Source organism: Leptinotarsa decemlineata, unplaced genomic scaffold (assembly GCF_025532065.1).
Source record: "Leptinotarsa decemlineata unplaced genomic scaffold, Ldec_3_MD MMD2_tig00026314_RagTag_RagTag, whole genome shotgun sequence".
Lineage (NCBI taxonomy): Eukaryota > Metazoa > Arthropoda > Insecta > Coleoptera > Chrysomelidae > Leptinotarsa > Leptinotarsa decemlineata.
Window position 1 is genome coordinate 7637725 of NW_027412684.1, and position 26638 is coordinate 7664362.

The window sequence follows — 26638 nt, forward strand, 5'->3', positions numbered from 1 at the left end:
AGCAGTATACTTCAACAACGACGACTTGCTTGTTTACTGCCAACATTTGGAGAACATCCACAGTGATTTAGCGGAACGAGTCCAGGAAATACCGGACTGGGTGTTGGATCCTTTTTCAAATGTCAATCCAGCAGGATCACCCCAACTGGAAGAAGAACCTATAGAACTGATAAGGAACGAGGAAATAAAAATAAAATTCAAAAATGGATACCAAGAATTTTATCTACAAAAACCAATCCCGCAATTGTACCCTGGATTGTGGTCCATCGTTCAACGATTTTTGATAGCATTCCCATCATCGTTAGCAACGTTGCTAACTAAAAAGAGAAATCGGTTGCAGATTACAGAACGTAGTAAATTACAGCTGTTTTTGAGTAAATTCGAGCCTCATATTAACAAACTTGTTAAAAATCATCAAATTCATCCTTCACATTAGAATAATTTTAAAACTTCATTTGAAATGTTTGTTTTAATTACATGAATAAAAGTATTCCCAGTACTACAAAATGGTGTTTTACATTACCCTCATCGAAAAGTTTTATTTTCACATGACACACATAATTTAATTATTAAAATAATGACTGCGAATATGTTTCTCGAGATGTAGTAAAGAAAAAAAAATTGGTGGGCGCTAGAAAATAATTAGTTCTAGAAGTGGGCGGTAGACAAAATAAGTTTGACATCTGATCTAGAGCAAAGAAGCGGTACATATGCCCAGTTGGAATGACTAGCTCTCGATTTTCGGAGGCAAGGACGCAGGTCGGTTCTTGATTTCTCATAGAAACTCAATTACAAGTGCAGAAAAAGTTCTTTTTCGGACGCCAACTATAGAAATTTTCAGAAATATTGTACCCCGTTTCAATACTTGTCAACTTAGTTGTACCGGGATAGGGAACGCTTCAAGAATATCAATGAAACAAGGAATATGGTTAACTTTATAGTTTTATTAGGATTATGCATACCTAACCTTAAAATTAATAATTTGACACACATGCTAAATTATCTATCTTGAACATAAATTGTCGCTAGATAAGGAAATCAGAGTGATAAGGTTCCGAAATTTTATACTATTTCCAATGAAGGCTTTGATAGGAAATATAACAAACTACAAACTAACCCTTACAACTTCTGATCGAAATCCTATTTCCAGAAACCATCAAGGAAACTCAAGGCTTTCGTCTCATACTTTTCCTATGATTTTTGAAATCCGGATTTCCGATAGTCTACAGCAATAGCCAGCCACACTGCTATCAGGATTTTGCTCTTTCATGATTTTGACTGAGGACTTTTACGATTTGGTGAAATCAACAATTTCAAAATATGATTTTATATAATCCACTTCTGAATTGATATCCATGAATAACACGAAAGTATGAAATTATCCGATGGATGATTCTCACAAATTCTCATAATATCACCGCTACGTGTTCTCTATATGAAGCCAAACACAGAAAAGATTCTTTGAGAATTTCATTCTTCACACATAGAATCAGTTCCAGTTCTGAACTCAGGCAATATTACCACCTGTTCGATCTATCCTCTCGGACATATACACAACACTCAACGATTATAAGTATGACATTAGTAAAAGTAGATATTTATGTCTGTACCTCACTTCTCAGTCTACGTTCATCACTATGAAAATCAAATCTTTGACTCACAGGAGAAAAAAATTGAAATTTTCCAATGATTGGTATGTTACAATCCACAAGTTGAAAATCACAAAAAAAGTTTTTGTTCTGGTGTGAAAAAATTGCGCGTTTTTCTAAATTATAGAACTTTGTAAGTGGGCATTATCTTAAGAAGCAATATATCTTGAGATTTCAATAAAATGGAAGGGATTCTAACATCAGCAAAAAAACCTCTACCGTTGAACGATTACGAAAAAAGAACTATTTATTGGTCACACCATCATTCTTTTTTTGAAAGAACGAATGTATCTGTTGACGCCGCTTCAAAATAACCCCAATTCCGAAAACCATAAAGTAATTGATTTGGAATTACTCTTGGTTTCAGATCTATTTCGAAACACTGGAGAGGAAAATCGGCGAAATATCTCGGGAATTCGTTATATTTATCGCTGAACCAAGCCGAGTGGATCGAAATTATGTGATTTCCAATTTATGGCGGAACAGCACGCATAACGTAGCTTTTCTTTCCCATTTTGTGCCTCTCCGTTTGCTCGGCTGGAATTATGTACGTCAAATAATGAGCCCGAATAAAATACACCTGGGTGTTGTTTCCAGATGACTCTTGCAATGGTCCTTGTCCGAAGGACAGGTTACGATAAGAGTGTATACAGTGCTTATATGAACATACTCTTCTGAGCCTTTTTATTCTTTATATAATGTATTTGTTACTAACTGATAGTGATGCTTTATTCTCAAGAAACATTACATGTTTATGATAGAGATTTGAACATGTTAACTCCAAATGGAGTTATCGGAACTATCGGGATTATAATGCTTCCGCTCCTTCCAATATCTTGATTGCAGCGATCTCTTACAACCATAGGACATCTCAAGGTATTCATTCAGTGAATATATATGTGTTCTACTCCAAAATTCGATAATTTTTTTGCACTGAAATTTCAGACGTCAAACTTACAGTTGACGAATTTAGTTTTCTATGTCTTCTAAGGAAAATATTGTAAAATTCTGTTCTGTTTCTTTTCAAGACCAAGTATGAAGATTTTCCACTGGTGCAATGAAAAATGATTCGTTTTTTTTCTCAGTCGTTTCGTCAGGTTGAACAATAGCGAATTACTGAACCAGTTTGTGTCATTGGTCAGCTGAAATATTATTCATACAATACAGTTCAAATTTTCAAAAATATACAGAATCCCCAAATAATATTTAGATCATTGTCTTTTAGTTTTTTATTGGGCTTGTAATAAAACCCACACTCATCTCTGACCAATGTCAATACTAAACATGATGGCACCTGCTAAGGAGTTCATCGAATCACATTCTACGCCATTCATTCTGAAGTATCATCAAATTGCTGACCTATTTGAAAACACACACACACACACACAGGTCACACAGACCAGAACAAATACACCACTACTTCCTCTATGCAATATGCTGGAGAAAATCTACCCTGACTTCACAAAAACACGATGTACCAAGCTCCTCAAACGAATTCTGAAATACATCGACAGTACCTTAACAGAGGGAGAGAGCGACTCATCACAAGATACCACCTATAGTGGATCATACATGAATATTTCAAATGGCTCCAAAAACAATTATTCAGTGGAATATCAACGGTACATCCTGCCATTTTGATATGTTGCGAGTCCTCTCCTCAGAACATAACCCAGATATAATATGTTTACAGGAAACTAATTCCAAGAACGATAAAGAACATAGACCAAAAACTTTTCAACAGTTTTTTTCGTAACAGAAACTCCCAAGAGAAAGTCAGTGGAGGAGTAGTTATTTACACAAAACTAGAAATTGATGCGGAACCATTAACCCTCAACACAACTTTGGAAGCGGTAGCTATCACAATCCAAGACCACTCCACCCTAAATATATGCAACGTCTATATTTCTTCAAGCCATGAAGTAACTCAAGCGGAACTAAAGGGCCTAATAAAACAAATATCATTACCTAAAATGATAGTTGGGGACTTCAATGGATATAATATCATCTGGGGAAGTAAAAACAAAAAACCGTAGAGGACGAACGATATACGACACACTACAATACTTCGACCTATCAATCCTCAACAATGGGAATAATACAAGATCCAACGCCTTTGACGGTAGTTCAACAGCCATCGATCTAAATATATGCGACCCAATTCTACTGGCCACAACATCTTGGGAGGAACTACCTTTTTTATATTGGAGCGATCATTCTCCTATCAAACTCACCCTTGATGGAAATGAACAACGACAATATCATTCTATAGATGGAATTTGAAAAACGTTGATTGGAACTCATTCACAACACACATCGAGAACAATATAGAAAAGTACAGCGAAACAGAAAACGACTTAGAACAGAAATTGAACCACCTCTACAACGTGATTCTAGAAGCTGCAGAGAAAAATATAGGAGAAACTAAACACCTCAAAAAACATAATTCAGTCCCATGGTGGGATAATGAATGCAGCGAGGCTATAATACAAAGTAAACATGCCTCCAACAGATTTAAACGACATAAGACACAAGAATTACAGATTATTTTCAAAAGTCTGAGAGCAAGAACATGATTTGTAATAAAAAGAAGTGTAAAAGAGTCCTGGAAACACTATGTATCAGAAATAAAATCATCAACACCAATGGCAGAAGTATGGAAAAAAGTTAAGAAAATAAATGGAAAACAATCTCATATCGGCATTTATTCACTTACTCATGAGGGAAATTTAATAAAGGACAATAGAGATATAGCAGAGACACTAGCTAATAACTTCAAGAATCGTTCAAGCAGAATGACCTATGATCCTGATTTCAACCTGAAGAAAGATATGGAAGAAGAAAAAAACCCATTATGATAGACCAACACCATACTCCCATTAAATGAGTCTCTCTTATGCTACTTCTATTGCAACCAAACCAACACATTGTACATATAATAATGTTTTTTCAAGTCGTTTCAAACAAAATTTCACTGGACATCCAAGGACGGACACTCCTTTTTACGAAAGGATAAACAAATATTTAGAACAACTCCATAATTACCCCTCCTCCTTGGATGATCAATCCCCCTATATGTGACTCCTCTTTATCCTGTTTCACAAAAAATGATACTCTCCCCAAAATTCTACTGAACTTATTCAAACAAAAACTAACCCTTTATGAGAACCATGTAATTCTGTACACCGATGCTTCAAAAACAGATCAGGAGTTGGGTCAGCTATATCGCCGGACGAAACATTAAAATGCAAGCTTCCCCAAGCCACATGTATATACACAGCTGAACTATTCGCAATACTACAAGCATTATTATTTCTAAAAATCATCCTGCTGATAGATTTCTAATTGTAACAGACTCTTTGAGTGCTATTAAGGGTACGCAACAGTTATATACAGACAATCCCATAATATTTCTGATAAAAAATGAACTATATAGAATCGAAGAGTTAGGGAAAAAAGCAATATTATTATGGGTCCCATCGCATATTGGAATCGCTGGTAATGAAAAGGCAGATATTGCAGCCAAAGAAGCGATAGACGATCATAAGTCAAGCATAATCACCAAAATAACTCCGTCTGATACGAAAAGATACATCAAGAATATGATAATAAACGTGTGGCAGAGGGAATGGCTCCAGACGAATTCGAAACTAAACGAAATAAAGCCATCCGTTAAACCCTGGACACACCCACCAAAAACCAGAAAACACCAGGTAATCCTCTGGTTCTTCAAATTTGTCCCAAGTATCAGGAAAAGAATAGAATTCGGAATACCGAAAGAACTACGAGAAACTCTTAGTGACACTTGCAGTATTGAAAATCTCATGTCATTCTTGACAAATATCAATATGTATCATTTAATTTGAACACAATAATCATGTAATGTGAAATGTAACGTAGCGCTAATAACCCTAGTGGTTGATGCGCTTATTTTGAAAAAAAGTAAATTGAGGGAGTTCTATTTTCATTTTTTCTCAAAAAAACTGATGCCTGTTAATGTTTATATAATCATTAGCTTTCCAGGATTACTTGAGAAGTTCATAAGAATAAATGAATATAGGTAAGAGCAGTAACAAAGAATTGTGTTTCTCGAGGCACAGTTTTAGGACCTTTTTTTTATTCAAAATAATGACTCACTGAATACAAATCTTGATGGTAATCTTTAATCATATGCAGATGACACTGTATATGTAGTGAATGGAAATAACTGGGAGGAGACCATATCAAAGGCTGAAGTTGTCTTGTAGATTTTGAAACATTCCTTGAGTTATGCTCGCTCTTAATGTCACGGAAATCAAATTCATGACATTTTTTTGTAGTGGAAAGAATTAACCAAAATTTTATCGAATGAAAATTCCCAGTTCAGAATTTTCACAGAAATATTTTCAAAAATGCGTTTGCACTCTCAAATTGAATAGAACCCCAGAAATGAAATATTTAGGATTGTTGCCTGGAGTGGTAAAAAATTCACTCGAATTAACAGAAAAATAAGAAAATGTCTTCATAAGTTTGGACTTATGAGAAATATATTTCAAGTGAAAAATTCATCGATGTTTCATCATGCATTATTTTCCAATATTATCACCTATGGAATCATAGCCTGGGGTGGTGCATATGAAAATTAATTGAAACCTATAATAAGTCTTTCCATAAGTATGCAATAAAAATAATATTCAATTTCAACTCATGGACAAATATTTTATAAAATCAGTACCATTTATATGAAAAAAAAACATTTTGCAAGTACTGACATGATTGATCAGAAGACTCAAAAATTAATCATTTCAGGTTACAACTACTATAAAACAGGTGAACATTGCAAACTTCCTGGTTTTACAATTGATGACTCCATTAATTGGTATATGCATACAGAAAATTTAAATAAACTGAATCTAGTTGTAGTGTAATAACTAGCATTGCGATGGTTACCGTAAAATATTATTTCATTCATAGAGATCGAGGTCGATCACTCGTTTCTTCGGTGTCGTTATTTTTCCAGTTGAAAAAGCGCTGAACTACTTTATGTCTGTCGGACCTTTGAGCGTCGTTGTGGTCATGTAAAATTTGGGCTAGACTAAACAAATGAATATATTGCATCCTGTCGATGATCATACGCTTGGGAAGGTAAAAAAATAGTTGAGATGAGGTTTTTGTGGCTAGCATAGCTGACGCGAGGGCTTGGGAGAAAAGTCGTTCACGTATCTCGTCGAGACGAGATCGGGGGTCTCATCCCTCAGCCTTCGAGGCTGAGGAAAGTGGCCTAAATAGGGAAGTTATTTTGTTTGTAAGCGCGTGGTGCGAAATTTAAGAAAAATCGGTAGTGAAATCATAAACCGGTAATGAGTACAGGGGAGTTTAAATTGAAAGTGTTGAAATAGAAGACACACCGGGTCAACGGAAACTATGGTTGACCATGAACTACCCAAAGAGGCGTTATGTGAGTGTTTGTTATTTTTTTTACTAACCAGTTGATATTTAGAGAAAGTTCACATATTATTTTGTCTGAGTCCACTTCCTATTTGCAAAGAGGTTATATGTGGTTGGATTCCTAGTGCTGATTGCTCAGCTAGACTTCATAATACGATTACAAAAAAGGGCGAAAATTTGAAGTTATACATCACTCTCCCTAAAGTAAAAGTAAAACTAAAAGTATTTTGTACTGAGTTGGTGCATGTGTAGTTATTCAACAGGGTAAGTTACCAGTAAATAGCAGGGTCAAATTGGCGGTATTTCCTTTGTTCTAGTTTCTTTAATTTTATAGAAGTTTACATTTTGCCAAAAATTGATTTGAAAAAAAATAAATCAGAAAGGAGCTTTCATAACAGTAGTATGATGAGTGGGTGTAACAAACACAAAATTATACTGTAAGTAAAACTGTATTCATAAACTGTTCACAACTAATTAACGAGTGATCTAGTCCTGTTTGGACCAATGGTCAGATCGACTGATTGTGTTCGCGGAAAAATGTCACTCGGCTCTTCGGCGCAGTGTAGCCAGACTTAATCAGTGATACCACACTAGTAATCTAGTATTTTGTTTCTAATGAGAAGGCTATGATATATTGTCAGTCTAGAAATACTGAAGAATACATATTCTAAATAATTTCACCCCTGAATTGAATTAGTTATGGTACAATCTTATAGGGTAATTTTAGCCATGCTGCAGGTCTCAAAAAAAGGCCATACGCCTGATAACCGGAGTATGTACTAGAGAGCACTGCCGTGACTTATTTATCAAACCGAGAATATTGACGCTTCCATGTATCATCATTTTCCAAACTGTCTATGCAATACACGAAAATAAGAGAAACAATTTTTTACCTCATATCTGCTGATCAAATAGCATTGCCGCCATTTTGTTTAACCAAATCCAAAACGAACTCCATAAATTCCAAACTTTACAACAAGTTGACTTCAGAGATGCGTTCACTGAATGATTTTGAATTCATAGGAGCTATTATAGATATACTTTTAGTAATAATGAACTTCATGGTATTGATGAATACAATAATCATTCACTTGCTAACATGCAGTGAAATTATTGTAAAACAGTCAAATGAATCTATCTATCTACACTTTACGATTATAATTATCATTCAACAGTGACAGGGCTTCAACGATATTTCTGAAATATTTCCGAATGTTATTTGTGGAAGCTTACCTAACTATTGTATATTTCAGTTGTCGTCCCGTCCATATAAATGAACTACTATTCGAAAGTGGATCACAAATAAAAAAGATGTGAAATTATTGCCAATAAAATATGCGTAAATTCGTGATAGCTTCTGTTCTAATTGCTTGAATTGACCAATTGAATAGCTACTTCGAGTGAAACGCGTTGGTTATTACACCAAAACAGTAGCTTATCTGGCCTGAAAACCGTGAATAGGTGGAAGATGATAATACTTATTCTTCTGGGAGATCCTGCCACGGCAACTTTCTCTGTTTCTATTGCTTAGTAATCCGCAGAATTACCTTCCCAAATTGTGTAAAGAACAATTCCGTTTAATGTACGTGAAGATCACAAAAACCATGTACCCGAGACTATTTTATTTTGGAATATATCTACAGGCCGTTTTTTATCTGATCCCACTGTTACATTTTGAATGATATAAAAAACGGCAGAGGAACTTTCAATACTGATTCATATTAAATAATAAAATATGTAATAAAATTTTGCAGTTTACCTAACAAGAGTAGATTCACAATTAACGGATGCTTCCAAAGAAATATTCGTTATCACTGGTGACGAAAACATTTCTTTTTACATAGAGGTACAAATTTCCAACAGAGATTTGGAGTCATTGTTCAGCTTGGTTTGTTAGACACCAAGATTATAGGATCCCTATTTTCATGAGACATCTTCGACGGGCAAATTATATTTGAAATTCTTGTCGGATACTTCAAATGAGATGTTGAAAAATTTGCCTTCGAATATTCTAAGAAACATAATGGAGTTTCACCATATTGCAGAAGTATTCTCAACTTTGGAGATTATCTCAATACGACTATGCCAGGACGATGGAAATGAAACAATGATTCTATTGGAAGATCACCACGTTTACCTGACCTGAACCTTCTGGATTTTTTATTGTAGGGCTTCATTGAAGACAAAGTATACGATCAATTTTTGACAATATTTATGAATTGAAAGAAATAATGAGAGGAGTTTGCATGGCTATAAATCCACAAAAACTGGAAAAGTGCTATAAAAATACCATTGCGAAAGTTCAAAAAACGATGGACGACAAATTGAAAATTCAATGAGATATGGTTAGGACAACATAATTGGTATATTGTATAAGCTCTTTCGATGTGTGGAGTTTATGTATAGCTTTGCCTTCCACACTCAAATATATTGGTGCCTACTTTTTTGAGGTAGCTCTGACTAGGACTTGAATAACCTTACAATAATGATGAAAAAAACGTCGGGAAATATATGTATTGCAATACATAGCTCAATTTGTTATTACAATGGATACAAAAAAAATTAAGTTGATGAATTGATCTGATGAACGAAACATCGCATTGCAAATCATTTTGTATTTCCGCTTTCTGCTTCGTTAAGTTTGTTGGGGGATAAAATGGAAACAATTATGTCTTGACATGATTGTACTCATGTCACTGAAATTGCAAAGGCTGCTTCTCAAAAGCTTGGAACACTGTTTCGAACCAGGAAACTGTTCACACCTCAGCAACTTTTGATGCTTTATAAAGCGCAGATCAGACCTTCTTTGGAGTATTTTTCTCATGTATGGACCTCTATCTGCAAACATAACCTGAAGTTGCTGGATTCCATCCAAAAAAGGACCATTCACCCAATTGGAGACGCGAACATCACTTGCAACCTTGATAGTCTGGAGCATCGAAGAAATGTTAGAGATTCGTCTCTCTTCTATATATACTTTCATAGGAAGTGTCCAACTAGATTTAATCTCCAGCGATTCAAATCCAATGTGAATCTGTACTATAGTACTTGTGTTTTGTTCTTAAAAAAAATATTGAATGTGAATTCGAACATTTGTATTTTAATGCGAATAAAGTTATGATTATCATTATTATGATCAGTGTCTACGATATTTCAATTGCATAGTGCCTAATGAAGTAATATGAGATTTTTTAAACCTCAAATAAAAGAAGTTTTTGTCCCAATAAATAAACCATCCGAATACAATGAAAATGGGTCGATTTACCGGCCATATGCATGAATCCACATATCATATCCTATCCCTCACAATGAGAACTGCAAAAACTCTCGATTCGTGTAGAATATAATAACCCGCCAATATTCTCATGAAATCTATTACAGGAGGTTAGGAAGCTGTTCCAGAGATTTATTTCTGACCATAACTCTACCTTTTCCCGGTCGTGGCAGAAATAATTCCATTTCAATTTTCGGGATGGCGTTTCATTCCATTTTCCGTGGTGGAATAGAAGATTCGTCTCAGAACATGGAATAAAATACGGTTCTACATATATGAGCACACATTTTTCGAAAAATAATTTTGAAAACGGCTGAATATCAATTCATTTCAGTCTGTGGTATGCAATATTCATAAAAAATATTTCATTATGATTTCCGAGAGATAAAATCACGAATTCGACAGTTTGGCAAATCTAGCTGTGCCTCTGAACATTGAATGCGAAGTAGATTAGCCGGCGCAGTGGGGCGAGAGCTCTTTGAAATCGAAGAACTCGTGTAGTGAACATTTTGTGAGTACAGTAAGTAGATGCATTATTCTTTGTGTTGAACGGTGGGTTATTTGTTGTCTTTTGAAGTGACTTCTCATAATTTACTGAAAAATATAGATTTCAGTGGACACAGCAGAGAAATTGTGAACATCAAATCAAGATTTATGCAAGCGGAAGCAACGGCATATGGAATAGGAATTTCTCTTGCGTAGGTGCGAAGTGATAGTGATAATAAGTAAAATTTCAACCAATATTGGATTTTAAATTTGAATGTTCAAGAACGAGTAGCACAGATGGAATAAATCGAAAAGGGTGAGGAGAAACATTTTCAACTCCAAAAAAAGAGATGTATCAAAAATTCCAAAATTGTGATGAATGATGCTGATACGGCAACTTTACTCAGATTCATAATTATATTCCATATTATCAAAGATAAAGCTATCAACCAAGATATTGACTATCAGGATAGCATCGACTATTTACGAGAATGAATTCATACATTTGGCTTTCGACGGAGAAAGGTGAAAAAATCACAGTGAAATATTGATGGAAAGCCAGCCTATTCGACTACTTTGGATATAATTCTTGCAGAAAATGCTGACCTAGGAGCATAGAGAATAATGTCGACCAGTTATTCATATGGATGAAACATATATTCACGCTACATATACCCAACAAAAAAGTTGAAGTGATCATACCATTGAAGATCTGAAAAAGCCTATTTAAAGGACAATGTCTGATTATAATATATGCGAATGGTGGAAATGGGTTTGTGTCTAATGCTTGCATAAGAAAACGAAAATCAATTTGTAATATAAGTGATTATCATAACGAGGATTTTTGATAATCATAAATAATGGGTTTCAAAACAATTGCCGTTGAGAAGGATTGTGGGGATCGATGATACACTATATCATAATGAACAAATCGAGAAAATGGCAACGACATCGACAAAAAAACAGATATCCAATCATGGTTATCCATGATAATATTCTACCTGGAATATTATTTTCTCTGTTGAAATAGAGATGTTCAATATCAAATGATTGCGTTCAAACTGTGACGTAAATTCATTTACCTTGTTATACTGAAATTTCATAATGGTAGGCACTAAATTCACTGAAATATTATGTTGTCAGATTGTGATTCTATATATTTCATGATGTGATAAAATATATAGAATTTCGTATCACATCGTATTCGTAGGATTTAGAACAAGACAAAATTTCATGTGGAAAACCATACCTTCTCTCTTATATGTATAGAAAATTTGGTGAAACAGTATCGAATACCATTAACAGATGAAAAAATATACTTATTACAGAATCATTGGGATCAACTTAGTAGAATGTTATTGAGATAATCATAGGGTGAGGTTTCTATATAACGACTTTTCCTGAATCTGTGTTTGATTATACAGGGTGTAACATAAGTACTTTAAATATTCAAGTGAAGTATTCCTGAGAAAAAAAAGTCTATATAAACTTGTGTCCGAAAATGCTTCGTTTCGGAGATACGGGGTGTTGGAATTGAATGTTTTGTTCGCTTTTTGAAAATAACTCTTCCAAAAAATAAGTTATTTGCACGAATTTTGGTACCCGGGGTTTTTTTGACGTGGGAAATCATAATTTTGTATTAATTTTCATGTAACATCTAGAGGGCACTGCGTACGCTGTCATTATTTATGTCAAATTGCCCTAACTTATTTGACAGTAAACTTTTGGCACTTTTCATGAAAAAACCTCAATTCCCACCTCTTTTTCAAGTAAAAAAGGTACACCTCCTCAACAACGCTAGAGGTGATCGTTTTCGAGATATTTACAATTTTCTATATCGATGCATATTACTTAGCTTTAAGGGCGCTAAGTGAAGTTGCTGAGAACATTACAAAAACTAAGTATGTGGTGGATCTCGTCAAAATAAACAATTTTTTTCTATAAAATATTTAACGAAGGATGATTCGTTTTCGAAATACAGATTGTTGAAATTTTTCAAAACATGGTAGGTTTTTGTCAAAAGTTTTTTGCAATTTTAGTTATTTTCATCAAACTTTATACGCAGTATACCTGAACAGACTTCTTCTAAACTGAGCATTATCGAACTTCTTATTCAATCCAAATTAAAAAAATTTGTCAGGTTTAATTATTCAATTAGAAAGTGCTACATTTCGGAGTTTGTAAAAAAAATCGGAGAAGTACTATGTTATTTATTAGGAAAATAAACATATGGGAATTGAACGAAACAACTATTACAACAACTGTTCAAAGTGACGATCCCCAACAGTAATAAAAATTTCTGCTCCCCTCATCAAAGAATTTCGCACCCGTTGAAAAATGCCCGGAGTGTTTCTTATCGTTTGGCAGCAAGCTATGGTGCGATCGCTCAACATTTCCTCGTTTTCAATGGATTAAGGTCCGGTGACCTCGGGCGCCAATGCTCAGTGCCTACTCTTCCTATCCATTGTTAGGGATATGCTACGTCTAAAAAAATTCTTGCTGTCACAATAAAATGAGCAGGAGCTCCATCGTGCATAAACCAAGAGTGATTTCGGAAACCAATGGGAACATCTTCCATAAGTTGGTGAAGCTCGTGTTCCAAAAAATGTAGGTAAGCATCTCCATTCAAATGTAAGGGGAGAAAATAGGGCCCAATTAAATGATTCCCAATTATCCCTACCCATACATTGAAAGAGAATCTGTCTTGGAGATGAGTTTGCGTTATCGCATGTGGGTTATCTTCCGCCCAGATGTGGTTGTTATGGAAGTTCATGATACCATTTCTTGAAAAAATCAGCCTCATCTATGAAGAGGATTTTCGATAAAATTTACGAATGTTGTTCGACTTTTTTTGAAGCCATGGAGCAAATCCGATACATGGTTGGAAATCACGTAGCGTAAGTGCCTGGACACGCTGAATATGATAAGGATATAATTGCTATTCCTTTAAAATTCTGTAAACTGTCATGTGACTCACATTTAATTTTTCTTGTACTTGCCTCTGGATGTTCACTAATTTTTTCGAGAACCGCCTTCTCCAATTCTATAGTTCTTGTAGTCCGTGGCCGTCCTACTGCAGAAATTGTTTCAAAGCTTCCAGATTCGGAAAGTTGCCGGAAAAAATTCGCAAATGGCGCTGCACAAGGAGTCACGTGTTGGGGATACCTTTCCTGATAGATGCGTCTGGCATCGCTTGAATTTCCGTCAGCCAAGCCGTATGCAAAAACCATATCAGTTATTTCAGCATCCGTAAAGTCGGGCATGGTACCAAAAAATCGCTCCATTAGAGTGACAAAAATTATTGAAATCAAATTTGGCTATAAAGTAATATGCATCGATATAGAAAATTGTGAATATCTCGAAAACGATCACCTCCAGCGTTGTTGAGGAGGTGTACCTGTTTTACTTGGAAAAGGTGTGGAAATTAGGTTTTTTCATGAAAAGTATCAAAAGTTTACAGTCGAAAAAGTTGGGGCAATTTTAAATAAATAATGACAGCGTACGCAGCGCCCTCTAGATGTTACATGAAAATTAATACGAAATTATGATTTCCCACGTCAAAAAAAAACCCGGGTACCAAATTTCGTGCAAATAACTTATTTTTTTACAAGAGTTATTTTCAAAAAGCGAACAAAATAATTCAATTTCAACACCCCGTATCTCCGAAACGAAGCATTTCCGGACACAAGTTCATATGGACTTTTTTTTGAATTGATTTAGAAAAAGTCGTTCCATAGAAACCTCACCCTATGATCATCCCAATAACATTCTACTAAGTTGATCCTAATGATTCTGTAATAACTCGTTCGATTGATGACTTACTTATTTTGTAGAAATTCATGTTGAATATAGAATAAAAAATACTATTGTCTAGTTTCTACTGTGTTTATTTATTCGTTACGACCGGTTTCGGTTCATACTTGAAAATGGCCTTATAAGCCGAATCCGGTCGTAACGAATAAATAAACACAGTAGGAACTAGACAAAAGTGTTTTCTTTATTCTATATTCAATTCTATAATAAGTATATTTTTTTATCTGTTAATGGTGTTCGATAATATTTTACCAAATTTTCTATACTTGTTCTATATTTGTTCGAAATCCTATATGAGTGGTCGGCATTTGACAGTCAAATTCAACAATATTTTGTTCAAGGAATACGATGTGATACGAAATTCTATATATTTTATCACATCATGAAATATATAGAATCACAATCTGACAACATAATATTTCAGAGAATTTAGTGCCCACTATTATGGAATTTCAGTATAACAAGGTGAATAAATTTACGTCACAGTTTGAACGCAATCATTTGATATTACATCTCTATTTCATTGAAATATTTCAACAGAAAAAATAATATTCCAGGTGGAGTTGATCATAGGTGGAATACCGATATCACATGATGTAAAATTTCTAGGTACCGTCTTAGATAAATCTTTGAAGAAAAGAGAAATTGATTTTTCTATGTTTTTTACCACTTTTATTTGTAACTAACGATTCATTCGATACGGACATTTTCAAACTTATACAATAAACTAATGATTCATTATATTCGCCATTATATACCACCCCTGTACGTACTAATAGAAATAGAGATACTTGACTTGATTGAGTACCTGAATTTACAGTTCACAATGCGGATATGCCAATTTAAAAACCGGTGAGTAAACTAAATCGATTTGATCATTTAACAGGTTGCACCCGCAATGTATATACTTGTGAATTTCCAAGGAATCCAAATAATTAAGTTTGTAACCCTTCCTGGCATAGTGCAGAATTTCCGTTTAGATTCGGAAACTTGTGGTTGCATGCCAAGGGATGGCTTGAACACGTCGAATCATTTTTTCCTAGTCTGAAGGCCCTACCATGTTCAGCATACCCTTTTTAGAAATTTCGGCCACATTGTCCCACATAAACACTATTACACTCCGGACACTTAAGCTTATAAACTCCAACTTGTCGACCTTATCTTTGGCATTGAAAAGGAAATGAGATAACCTGGCATGTGGTCTGAATGCCACTTCCACATTGTTTTCTCTGAAGAAACCCCCAATTATCTCTGTTCTTTTTTCAAATTATGTTAGCGTTACCCATTTCTTGGTTTCTGGTTGTTTTACCTGAGGGTATATTAATCTGTAAATGAATTTCCGGCTTTGTTTCCTGACTAACTTCTGGATAGTATCTACGTTGAAACCATTATTATGACCTATCTGTGTAATTATATCAATTTCCCTAGCTAGATTGTTAGCAGACAAAGGCAGTGAGAATGTTCTGTGCAACAGTGAATTGTAGGCTGCTAATTCATGACTGTGTGGATGGAAAGAATCGCTTGTCTGTGTAGCTAGGTTTTCAGAAAACATTGAACTCAAATTTATTCTGATTTACTACCTCTGAAACAGGCGAGAATATCGTCTACATATCTGTACTGAAAATGAATATGTTTTTTACCCAAGTCGGAATTCACTATAGTGGCCTCCAAGTTGTTCATAAATATATGTGTTAAAAGTGGACTAAGGGGTGAGCCCATTGGTAAACCTGAATCCTGTTTATGAAATTTGTTGTTGAACTGTAGGTAGCTCCACTTTGGCTTGATCTAATATGTGTAAAATGAGGGGCTTCCACTCGTTGTATGGTATACGGTTGTACGGTACAGGGGTGGTATATAATGGCGAATGTAATGAATCATTGTTAGTTTATTGTATAAGTTTGAAAATGTCCGTATAGGACGAAACTGCAGTAACCTTAGTTACAAATAAAATTGGTAAAAAACATAGAAAGTTTCATTTCTCTTTTCTTCATTATGATTTCCTACCACGTAGTAACGGATGCATCCATCAATTTATTAATAAATCTTTGAAATGACATCTGCATTTTGATAGTGTTTGTGATGAAGCAAATATTTGTAGATACAAAAAGCCTTTTCAGTATAAATTTTGCAATGATACATCCGCATATTTCTTGTCAAGGAGATGCGGTAGAGATTTGAGTTGAATATTTGATCGGTAGGTAGCCGGTCGGTTCGACGTAGGTGCTTTGTTCACCCACTCACATTGACCGCCGTGTTGGTCGGTGTTTCAAGCCCCAAGCTGAACGATCGATTCTCACTTGCTATCGTCCAACCCGTCTCTGGAATCACACGTTGAAAGGTAAGACCTCGTTAGTCCTCAGCTCGCATAAGTTTCGACTTCTGAGGGTTATCGTTCGTAGGGGTACTACTGCTGATTAACGGAAAAACAGATTTTCAACAGATTTTTTTGAAACAAAACAGATTTGTTTGTCCAAAATGGTAGAGAGGGCATCATTTTACCAAGGACTCCAATAATCAGAACATCGATTCTGACAGACTGATCTGGATGGTCTGTGGAGATCGAAGAGAAAATCTCGATATTTTATTCGTTTTTACTCCCCTTTTTGGACGGTATTCGTCTCGGCAGGGTCTGGAAACTCCATGATAAATATCGTCTTGCTCTGGTGGTTGAAAAGGACTACATCAGGCCTATTGACTTGTATGAGGCTGTGGGTGGGGAACGAATAGTTCCAATAAATTCGGCACTTCTCGTTCCCCACGACGAATCAATATCTCCGAAACGTAGGGTAACACCAGTGTCTCGTCAATACCGTAAAAGTGCCACAGGTGATACTATAGCACTCTTAGGGCCGCGTCATGTTGATTGATATAGGCAGATACTACATATGCTGGACATGCTGACAGCAAGTGCATTAGAATCTCAGCAAGCCCTGCATCTCGTGTCAGGAACATCTATACTCATCAAGTGACTATTATCATTATTTTTTGACCTGAGATTGGGCTGATCACGCCCTATTCCCCGATACATTCAGGAGGGTGCGCCAGCATTATCAATCAACGACCACTCCCCACACCGTGGGGTAAGCGATCATTGCGTCAAAGAATCATTATTATTATTATTTTTATCATTCAGTTATAAATTAACATTTTTCCAATTGCCATAGCCGAAAAGTTTCATTTTCACATGGAGTCTTCTCAGTTTAAATTAATGTAACTAAAATTTTGATGGCACATACCATTTTCGGGTTTCGAAGATTGCTTCCATCATTGTAGACAGTTACCTACATATTATTAATCATTATCGTGATATCCTGATCATCCGACAAAGTGAGTTATTCTGTACAAAAGTACATAACAGTAAATGAAATGATGAATTCGTTTTATCCTGAAAAAAATCAATTATCGTGTACACGATATATAAATCAGGCTTGAAATGAGTTTGGCCGATATCCAACGTATAATTTCCAATTATTGGCATTCTCACTGCTTATAGTTGCAGGACATACTGATAACTGCGATCAATTATAATAATCAACGGTGATGCATGGTTGTGAAACGGTAAAAAATTCATGTTTGACACGAAGGGCCATTTTTCGCATGAGATATGTCGATTGGCCTTTCGATTGTTATCATTTGTTTACTACGAACACTTCTGAAATTGTTTTCTCGAAAACCAACCATCGTCAAAAGTCATGGCTGTTCATTCAGTAAATTGGTTTCAAAACGGGTCGATCCATATAGGATGTTTTTTCTCGGGGTCTGACTCTTTCACAACTTCCGATATGCAGCGTTTCGGTTTTCATCTCCTCAATTGTCACGAAACGTGTTCCTTTTTTAGGGCTCTTCAATTTTGGGAACAGGAAAAATTCACAGGGGGGCAGATTTGGTGAATACGTTGGCTGACAATCAAGTAATGATGAGTAAGTAGGTGCATTATCGTGATACAAAAGCCATGGTTTTTCCACAATAGTGGACGTTTTCTTCAGGATAATTATCCTCATCAACCGTACGACCATGTGACAAAATTAACTGATGCCCTATGCCATGGTAATCGAAGAAGATAATGAGCTAAATTTCGAAATTCAAATACATTTGGCGTGCTTTTTTTAGTCTTGGCTACCCTGAGCTCTTCCATTGGAACGATTGGACCTTGGTTTCGATGTCATAACCATATACCCATGGTTCGTCATCAGTGATGAACCTTTTAAGCAAATTTGGATCGTCGTTGACGTCTTTCAACTTTTCTTGAGTGATGCTAAGGTGACAACTTGCTTCGTCAAAATTCAGCAATTCTTGAACGAACTTTGCTGGCACATGCTTCATGCCGATTTTTTTTTACTTTTCCAACATAATTATCGTTTGTAGATGTGCTGAGATGTCCAGGGCGAGAGTCGCCATTCACATTTCGTCGACCTCCTGTGAGAAACTTGTACCACTTGTAAATATTTTTGTGACTCAGAGTACAATCACTGTATGCCGCTATCAACATTTCTTATGCTTTTGAGTACTCGATTCGTGTTCCATACAAAATATTTCATGCAAATGATTCTATCATTTTTTTTTCAAAAGCACGCAAAACAATTAAACTTTTATGCCTCTCACCAACAAACTGAACATCTAAACGGCTGAAAATATGAACGTATGTTCCAGCAAGCCAACATAAAAAATTTAAAATTCGCCAATCGAAGTACGTAGTCCGCGAAATTTGAACAGTAACCTTATTTTTGAACAGACCCCGAAGACAATCGTCTTTTCAAGCGAATCAGGGCTGACGAAATAAATGTAGTCACACATCAATATCAAACTGAATCTGCATATTTGTTTCAGCATGTTCTGTATCTGTGGGAGTTTGGACGCTCGTCGCAATATCAGTGGAGAGATATTACGCTATTTGCCATCCTCTCAGATCGCTTAGATGGCAAACACTTAACCATGCCTACAGACTCATTACAGCTATATGGATCGGCAGTCTAGTTTGTATGACACCTATTGCCATTTTGAGTCAGCTGCAGCCGACTAAACAGGGTAGGTAATTTTGTATGCAAGAGCAACATCTGATAGATTTAATTTCACGGTAAATTGAGCGGTAGTTCAAGAAAAAAATTCTTCGCTCACTTTCCTAAATAATATTAGGACTTTAACGGAGTAAAGCAGAAAATACGAAAAAAAATGTTTATATGGATTGTATTCATTTATCTGTGTTACATTTATCTGTACCAAACTGGCTGCCATGCCAAAAAATCTGATCGAATACTTGATTCACAATTCGGAGGCTTAGGAATGTACTATTTACATATTCTCATACCTTCATGAGAAGACTATCTATCTAGGTTCCATCCGTTATTTATTATATAGAAACAGGAAAATTTGTGGTTGTATAACTCAAAGAGTATTATAGAATATATCAAAAAGATCATGGATATTTTGCAAGGAATATAATGTGTAAAAGCCAAATGGAATAAATTTATTATTTCAGTTACTGCACATTAAAAAAAAAAAAACGGCTTAGGTTGAATGTAAATTATAATTTGACATTCATCAACACAAAAATGCCACCCCAACCTTCAACCCCCTTCGAATGACATGTACAACTTTCAATTTTTTGAGTGGGAAGTATAGGTTTGTGACATATCGTTTAAAAGGTCTCTTCATTCTCTACTAAATTGTTATCGCTTTCAAATTTATTGCAACAATGAAGATAAAATAAATTAAAATCATGTGGTTACCGGAATTTGATAAAATACACTCAAAAACTAAAATGTAATGCAAAACGTAATGAAATGTAGAATACGGATAATAACTATCGATGTTAAGGAAGTAGATGTTCAAAATGTTCACCACGAACGTCTTGGCAACATCCTAATCTCAAATGAAACTTTCTTCTAACATTATTCAACATATCAGGCATGTCAGACCTAATCGCAAGCGTTATTCGTTTTTTTAAATCATTCAAATCTGAAGATTAAGTTTTGTACCCATTGCTCTTTACATATACTCGTGAAAAAAAATCTAATGATGAAAGATCAATTAATCAATCAATCAATCAATTTTATTGGTAATAATACACATCGTGCTTTTACAAGTCAGAATACAATTCAAGAATACAATTTAAAGAATACATACAATTATAAAATTACAGTTTAAAAAATAAAATGAGTAAAATAACATTTTTTTTCTCCATATTAGGTCATCGAAGTTATTATCCAAGAATTCCTGAATTGAATAAAAGGCTTTCTTCACCAAATAATCTTTGATTTTTTTGAAAAATAATCTCTCCTCAAGGAGTCTTATGGTCACTGGCAAGCAATTAAAGAAATGTATACTATAGTAGTCAGTTCCTTTTCTGGTTCTATGCAGTCTGTGATATTCAGGAATAAAGTCCTGGTTACGCGGTGTTTCATAATTATGGAGTTGGCTATGTGTTAAATATTTTTGTTTATTATTATGGACATATTTAATGCAGTTCAGTATATATGCACAAGGAAATGTTAGTGTTTTAAGCTCAGCAAAACAATGTCTGCAGCACTGGCGATATTTGAGATTCATAATAATACGGATGCATCTCCTCTGTAGCCTAAACATTTTTTCCGAATGGGAAGAGTGACCCCAACTCAGCACAGCATATGTCATGTTTGAATAAAAGTAACCATATTAAGCTGGCATTATAGTTTCTCTAGATACAGTTTTAACAAGTGATCTTATCATATATGTAATTTTTGAGAGCTTAGACGATAGTAGAATAATGTTTTTTTCCCACATTAGACCTTTATCAATAATTATTCCAAGAAGATTAACCTCTTCACTTCTTGGCAGATTTGAATACAGAGGTCTGAGGGTAAAATTGATATTTTGGGTCTTGTTTTGGTTAAGAGAAAGTTTGTTCGCTAAGAACCATTCTTTTATCCGATTCTGTCCCTCAGCCACAATTTCTTGAATTGGTTCTGACGGGTGATATACTTGCAGATGAGTGGTGTCATCCGCAAATAGTATGAGTTTTGAGCCAGCTACATTGACTTTTAAGTCATTTATATAGATCAAGAAGAGTAGAGGCCCCAAAACTGAGCCCTGTGGGACTCCATGATGCAATTGCATAATATCTGAAGAGACACCATCATATATAACATACTGAGAACGTTAGGTAGGACCTGAGAAAGGCTATACTATCAGAATGAAAGTTGTAAAACTTTAGTTTTTTAATCTATATATCAGTTGAGACACAATCAAAAGCCTTTGTCAGATCAAATAGAGAAGCATATGTATCAAGTCCTTGCTCCCAGCAGTTCAATACAATATCTTACAACTCATCAATGGCAGCCACAGCAGATCTATTGGACCTGAACCCATATTGATCATCCACAAAGAAACCATTAACCTCAGGTGATCGCCCTGGCCATTCAATCAATTCTTGCCTCCCTATCCACCGATTGAGAAATGTTGTACCGAGGTATTGCCGAACATTAACTTGGTAATGTGGTGGTGCTCCATCCTGCTGAAACCATATTGTATTCACTGGAACTTGAAGGTTTCCTGGATCAGGATATAAATTTGCTAAACTTGGAATGACAACATTCTGAAGTAGTGCCAAATAATTATCGCCATTCAAGTTGCCCTCAATGAAAAAGGGACCAATGATATAGTTTCCTACAATGCCTACTCAAACATTAACCATTTGAGGGTATTGCGTGTGTTCTTCTCTCATCCAGTGACGATTTTCTGTTGACCAGTAGCGGCAATTTTGCCAATTAGCATGACCGTTAAGAGACAAAGTACACTCATCAGAAAACATCTTCTAATTGGATGATATTGTTGTCCAACATGTCCATCATTTGCTCATATCAAATGCTATCAAAATCGTTTTCCATAAGCTCCTGAGTAGGTATCATTTCATAGGAGTGCATTTTATTTCAATATGTTTACTATCGATATATGACTAACATTGAATGTAGTGTAGACGTATAGAACGGCGCCGACGGCCGCGCTCAGTGTGATCACGGGTATAGCCCCGCTTCACATAGAAGCTGGGGTCAGATACCATGAGTGGAGAATGAACGGGAAAAGAAAGATTGAAGACAGAATAAAAAGTATAGACAAGATACTTCTCTGGATGCAAGGGGGTTTACTGGAGGAGTCGCAGGACGAAGGGCTGACTGAGGTGTATGTGGATGCCGGAGCGAGGATGGACGAGGAAAGAATGGGACATAGGATGAAGGGAATGAGGGTGAATGTCAGAGTGATTGGTGATTCTGCAATAGCGGTAGAAAGGATGAAAGTGACCCGAGTGAAGAATAAAAGGTTGGCAATTATTCAGAGAATGGTTGAAGCGACGTATGAAAGGGGGCACGGACCGAAATCTTATGGCGAAGAGGGCACCGAAATTATAATCTTGGCAATGAAAAGGCCTACAAGGAGGCCACGAAAGGCACAAGAAGTGATAGCATTTCATGGAATATAAGAAAAATGAGTAGCAATAGCGACGAGAGAAAGAGGATAAAGGAATGGATAATGGATAACGGCCTGACTGGGCGACTGCTCTACAGAGTCTGTAAAGCAGTCGGATATGAGTCACTGGATGAGTCGAGAAAGGCAGTTCAACTGTTCACGAAGCACGATAACTTCCCGGGATACCTGGCTAGGTTTGACCTGTCGCCGGAGGTGCCGTGCCCATGTGGATGAGGGGAGCCTGAAACGACAGAACATGTGATAGAGAGATGTATGGATGGAAATAGAGTTGGGTGGCGTGAATGGAAAGAACGGCTGGAACAAGAAAAGGGGGGTATGCAGTTAAGAGATAGAAATGGAAGGACAAATGAATGGATACGCGTGGCGAATGAATGAGCAAAGAGTGTTGTTAGAAATGAGTGGGACGAGTGAGAGGCAAGCTACCAGTGTTGCCAAATTGGAATGACGATGATCTTCCCAATCTAGGCAATCCTATGAGAACTCAAAAAACTGATGATGATATGGAATTACTTATAAATCACCTTATACAGAATTGTTTATTTAAGTTCATATAGCATAATATGGTAATGTTATATTGTAACATGTAAAGAATTGTAATTTATTTTGGTAATCAATAAAGTTTTGGGTCTTCGACCCCCGCTGGTTTGGATGAGCACGGGTCCTTTGGCAGTGGTGACGTTTGGATAGAGGGAAGATGCCCAGATGAAAGGCTTCCGAGCCAGGTCAGCGCAGGGCAATGTTATTATCCATGTCTACTCGATGTATGTGTGTTTTCCTCAAACGCAAGCACCACATCTAATTTGAGTTTATCACTCGTTGCATTGGCAACTACTTTTTTATCTGCCATACATGACTAAGCTCTCGAAACTGCTTCTCTATTTTGCATATTGTTCCTTGAGATATGGGCGGTAAATTAAGAAATTTCTCATGAAATAGGCTAGCCAATTCCTCTTTTGTTCGGGGTTTATTTCCGTAACCAATCATTTGTAAAACTGTTATTTTATGCATTTCCGTCAATCTTATCATTTGTTAGACTTGAAATTAACGAACGTAACTTAAATTGAAATACTGACAACTAATGTTGTAACATACAAAATAAATTGACAAGGCGTTGTGATCTAACGTTGCCACGGAAATTATTCATAGTTTTTTAAAAGATACCATCAGAAAAGAACATTGGTATGGTTTCAGCTCACTTTCTTATTATAAATACCTCAACATGAAAAACATTTTGAGTATATTTTATCGGATTTCGGTAACCACATGATTTTAATTTATTTCATCTGAAATGTTGCAATAAACATGAAAGCGATAACATTTTTGAAAAGAGGATCAAGAGACCTTTCAAACAATATATCACAAGCCAATATTTTCTATTTGAAAAATTGAGGATTGTATCTGTCATTCGACGGGGGTTGAAGGTAGGGGTAGCATTTTTCCGTTGAAATATGTCAAATTATAATTTGAATTTGACATGTTTGGGGATTTTGTTAAAATATGTACCGTAACCGAAATAATGAATTTATTTCATTTGGCTTTTACGCACTGTATAAATATCTCATGAATTTTGTTTTCTGTTCTTCAAACTGGAAAAATTGTTTTCAAACATTTTATGATGAACATTTCTCTTATTTTTGCAATTCTGAATATTTGAAAGGAAATGGCGTTTAAAATATGTTTTGTTTCGGTTTTTCAACATGCTACTCAGCTCACAGCTCATCAGCTTCAACGGCATGATACCATAATTTTTATGATTTTTACCGGTAATAAACTGGATGAAATCGTTTGGAAATACCCTAATTCTCAATTTCTAACATTCGGATTGTGCTGGGAATCGCACGTTAAACGATTGCCCTCGTTAATCGGTATCTCAACTTTTGAGGGTAGCCGTTCGTAGGAGGTCGATACCTGTTAGTACTGTTTGAAAAATATCTTTACATTTTCAACAAATCATCAGTTTAGGGGATATTATCTGCATGAAATTATTGTTTTCCATTCAATAGCCATGGTAGAATCAACATAGAGTATTTATGTAGTTGGTAAATGGAATGTGACAATTATATTTTCAAAATGAAGCAGCCTTAAGGAACTTCAGGCGTTTCCCACAGTTCTGTTCTGTAAATTACCGACAATCCCCGAAACAAAGCAATTAATCGAAATACGGCATTTTTAGATATCTATGGATATATGTTTCATTCACTCATGATCGTATCAAACAATGCTTTGTATAACTGAACAATTTTCATATATGTTCATGAGTGGCTTTCAAAATTCTACGTTTCATAAATTTTTTCAAACGAACAGATGTTTTTTCGATGGAATGATTGATTAGCAATAAAGTAGAGAGCCTATATTTCAAAATTGTTTCAAATTGGAATGCGATTTCACATATTACAACCAATATTTATTGCGAGTACTGAACTGAAGTAATGAAAAATTAGTGCCGGAAGAATGAACAAATCAAAATTTTGCATTTGTTGAAAGCATTTGGAATTTATGAAACCTATTACCTTCATCAATAGATTCATAACACATACTGAGAAAATTGAAACATTTTCTGCACATTTGATGGTTATGAACGAATATTCACTATAGAAATAAATACTAATAATTTATTCAAAACACTATCGTTCTACATCATTTGTTTCGTTGAATAGTTATTAAAACAAATAATTTTAGTGATTAGGTTCTGCACTTGATTTTAAAACAAATATCTTCACGAAACATTTCAATTGAAATCAACGAATAAGGTTTTTGATATGTCAAAATTCTACTTATGAAACTGTATAATGAGTAAATCTGGAGGACGATATCAATCATCCCTGCTATGATAGATACAAAGAAAATTCTGGTTTTTAAATTCGAATCTTCATGAATATCATTACAGAATATTCTTGCTGTGAATTGATTCAAACAGTGGGTTAAAATATATTTTTCTAGCTATCATCCATTTATCGTCAATTAACTGTCGTTATTTCTCAAACAACACTCATGAATAAATTCTTGAAAAAAATGTATTAAAACCTTTCAAAATGCTATCGAAATTTGAATACTCCTCTTCATGTATTTAACGTTGCACATCTGAAGAAAAAATAGAGCAGAATCAATAAAATATTTGTCAGTCATCCTACATGACATTCTACTTGAAACTGAAATACCTGAATGATCAACAGATCATTTTGCGATATCTTGTTATATTATACTATTCAAATTCCAAGAAAAAACATAGTTTGTTTCTATTCGACTTTGAATATCTTCATTGAGAACCCAAAAACTCACAATTGGTACATTATTTTTGAACTGTTAACCGTGAAACTTTCTGAATGATGGTAAATTTTTTATCACCACACCCCTCTAAAAATTACAAGAGAATACGAAATACAAAAAACCACCGGTTTCTGAGAAAGTTATGCCAAATTGAGAATCTACATCACACGAATCTACATCATCATCATTTGCAAAGAAAGTGTTTCCTCAGGTCGACTGCCACTAAAAAAGTGAATGGGGCTAATGATATTTTTAATTGTAT

General features: G+C 35.3%; 1 protein-coding gene across 1 annotated transcript in view; it reads left to right on the plus strand.

The window, feature by feature from the left end:
• LOC111507595 (cholecystokinin receptor) overlaps window positions 1-26638 on the plus strand; it is a 324837-nt gene that overhangs the window by 266022 nt on the left and 32177 nt on the right. Inside the window, exon 3 of the mRNA XM_074181685.1 lies at window positions 19477-19674. Coding sequence (XP_074037786.1) covers window positions 19477-19674 — 198 coding nt within the window. The remainder of the gene's footprint in view (window positions 1-19476; window positions 19675-26638) is intronic.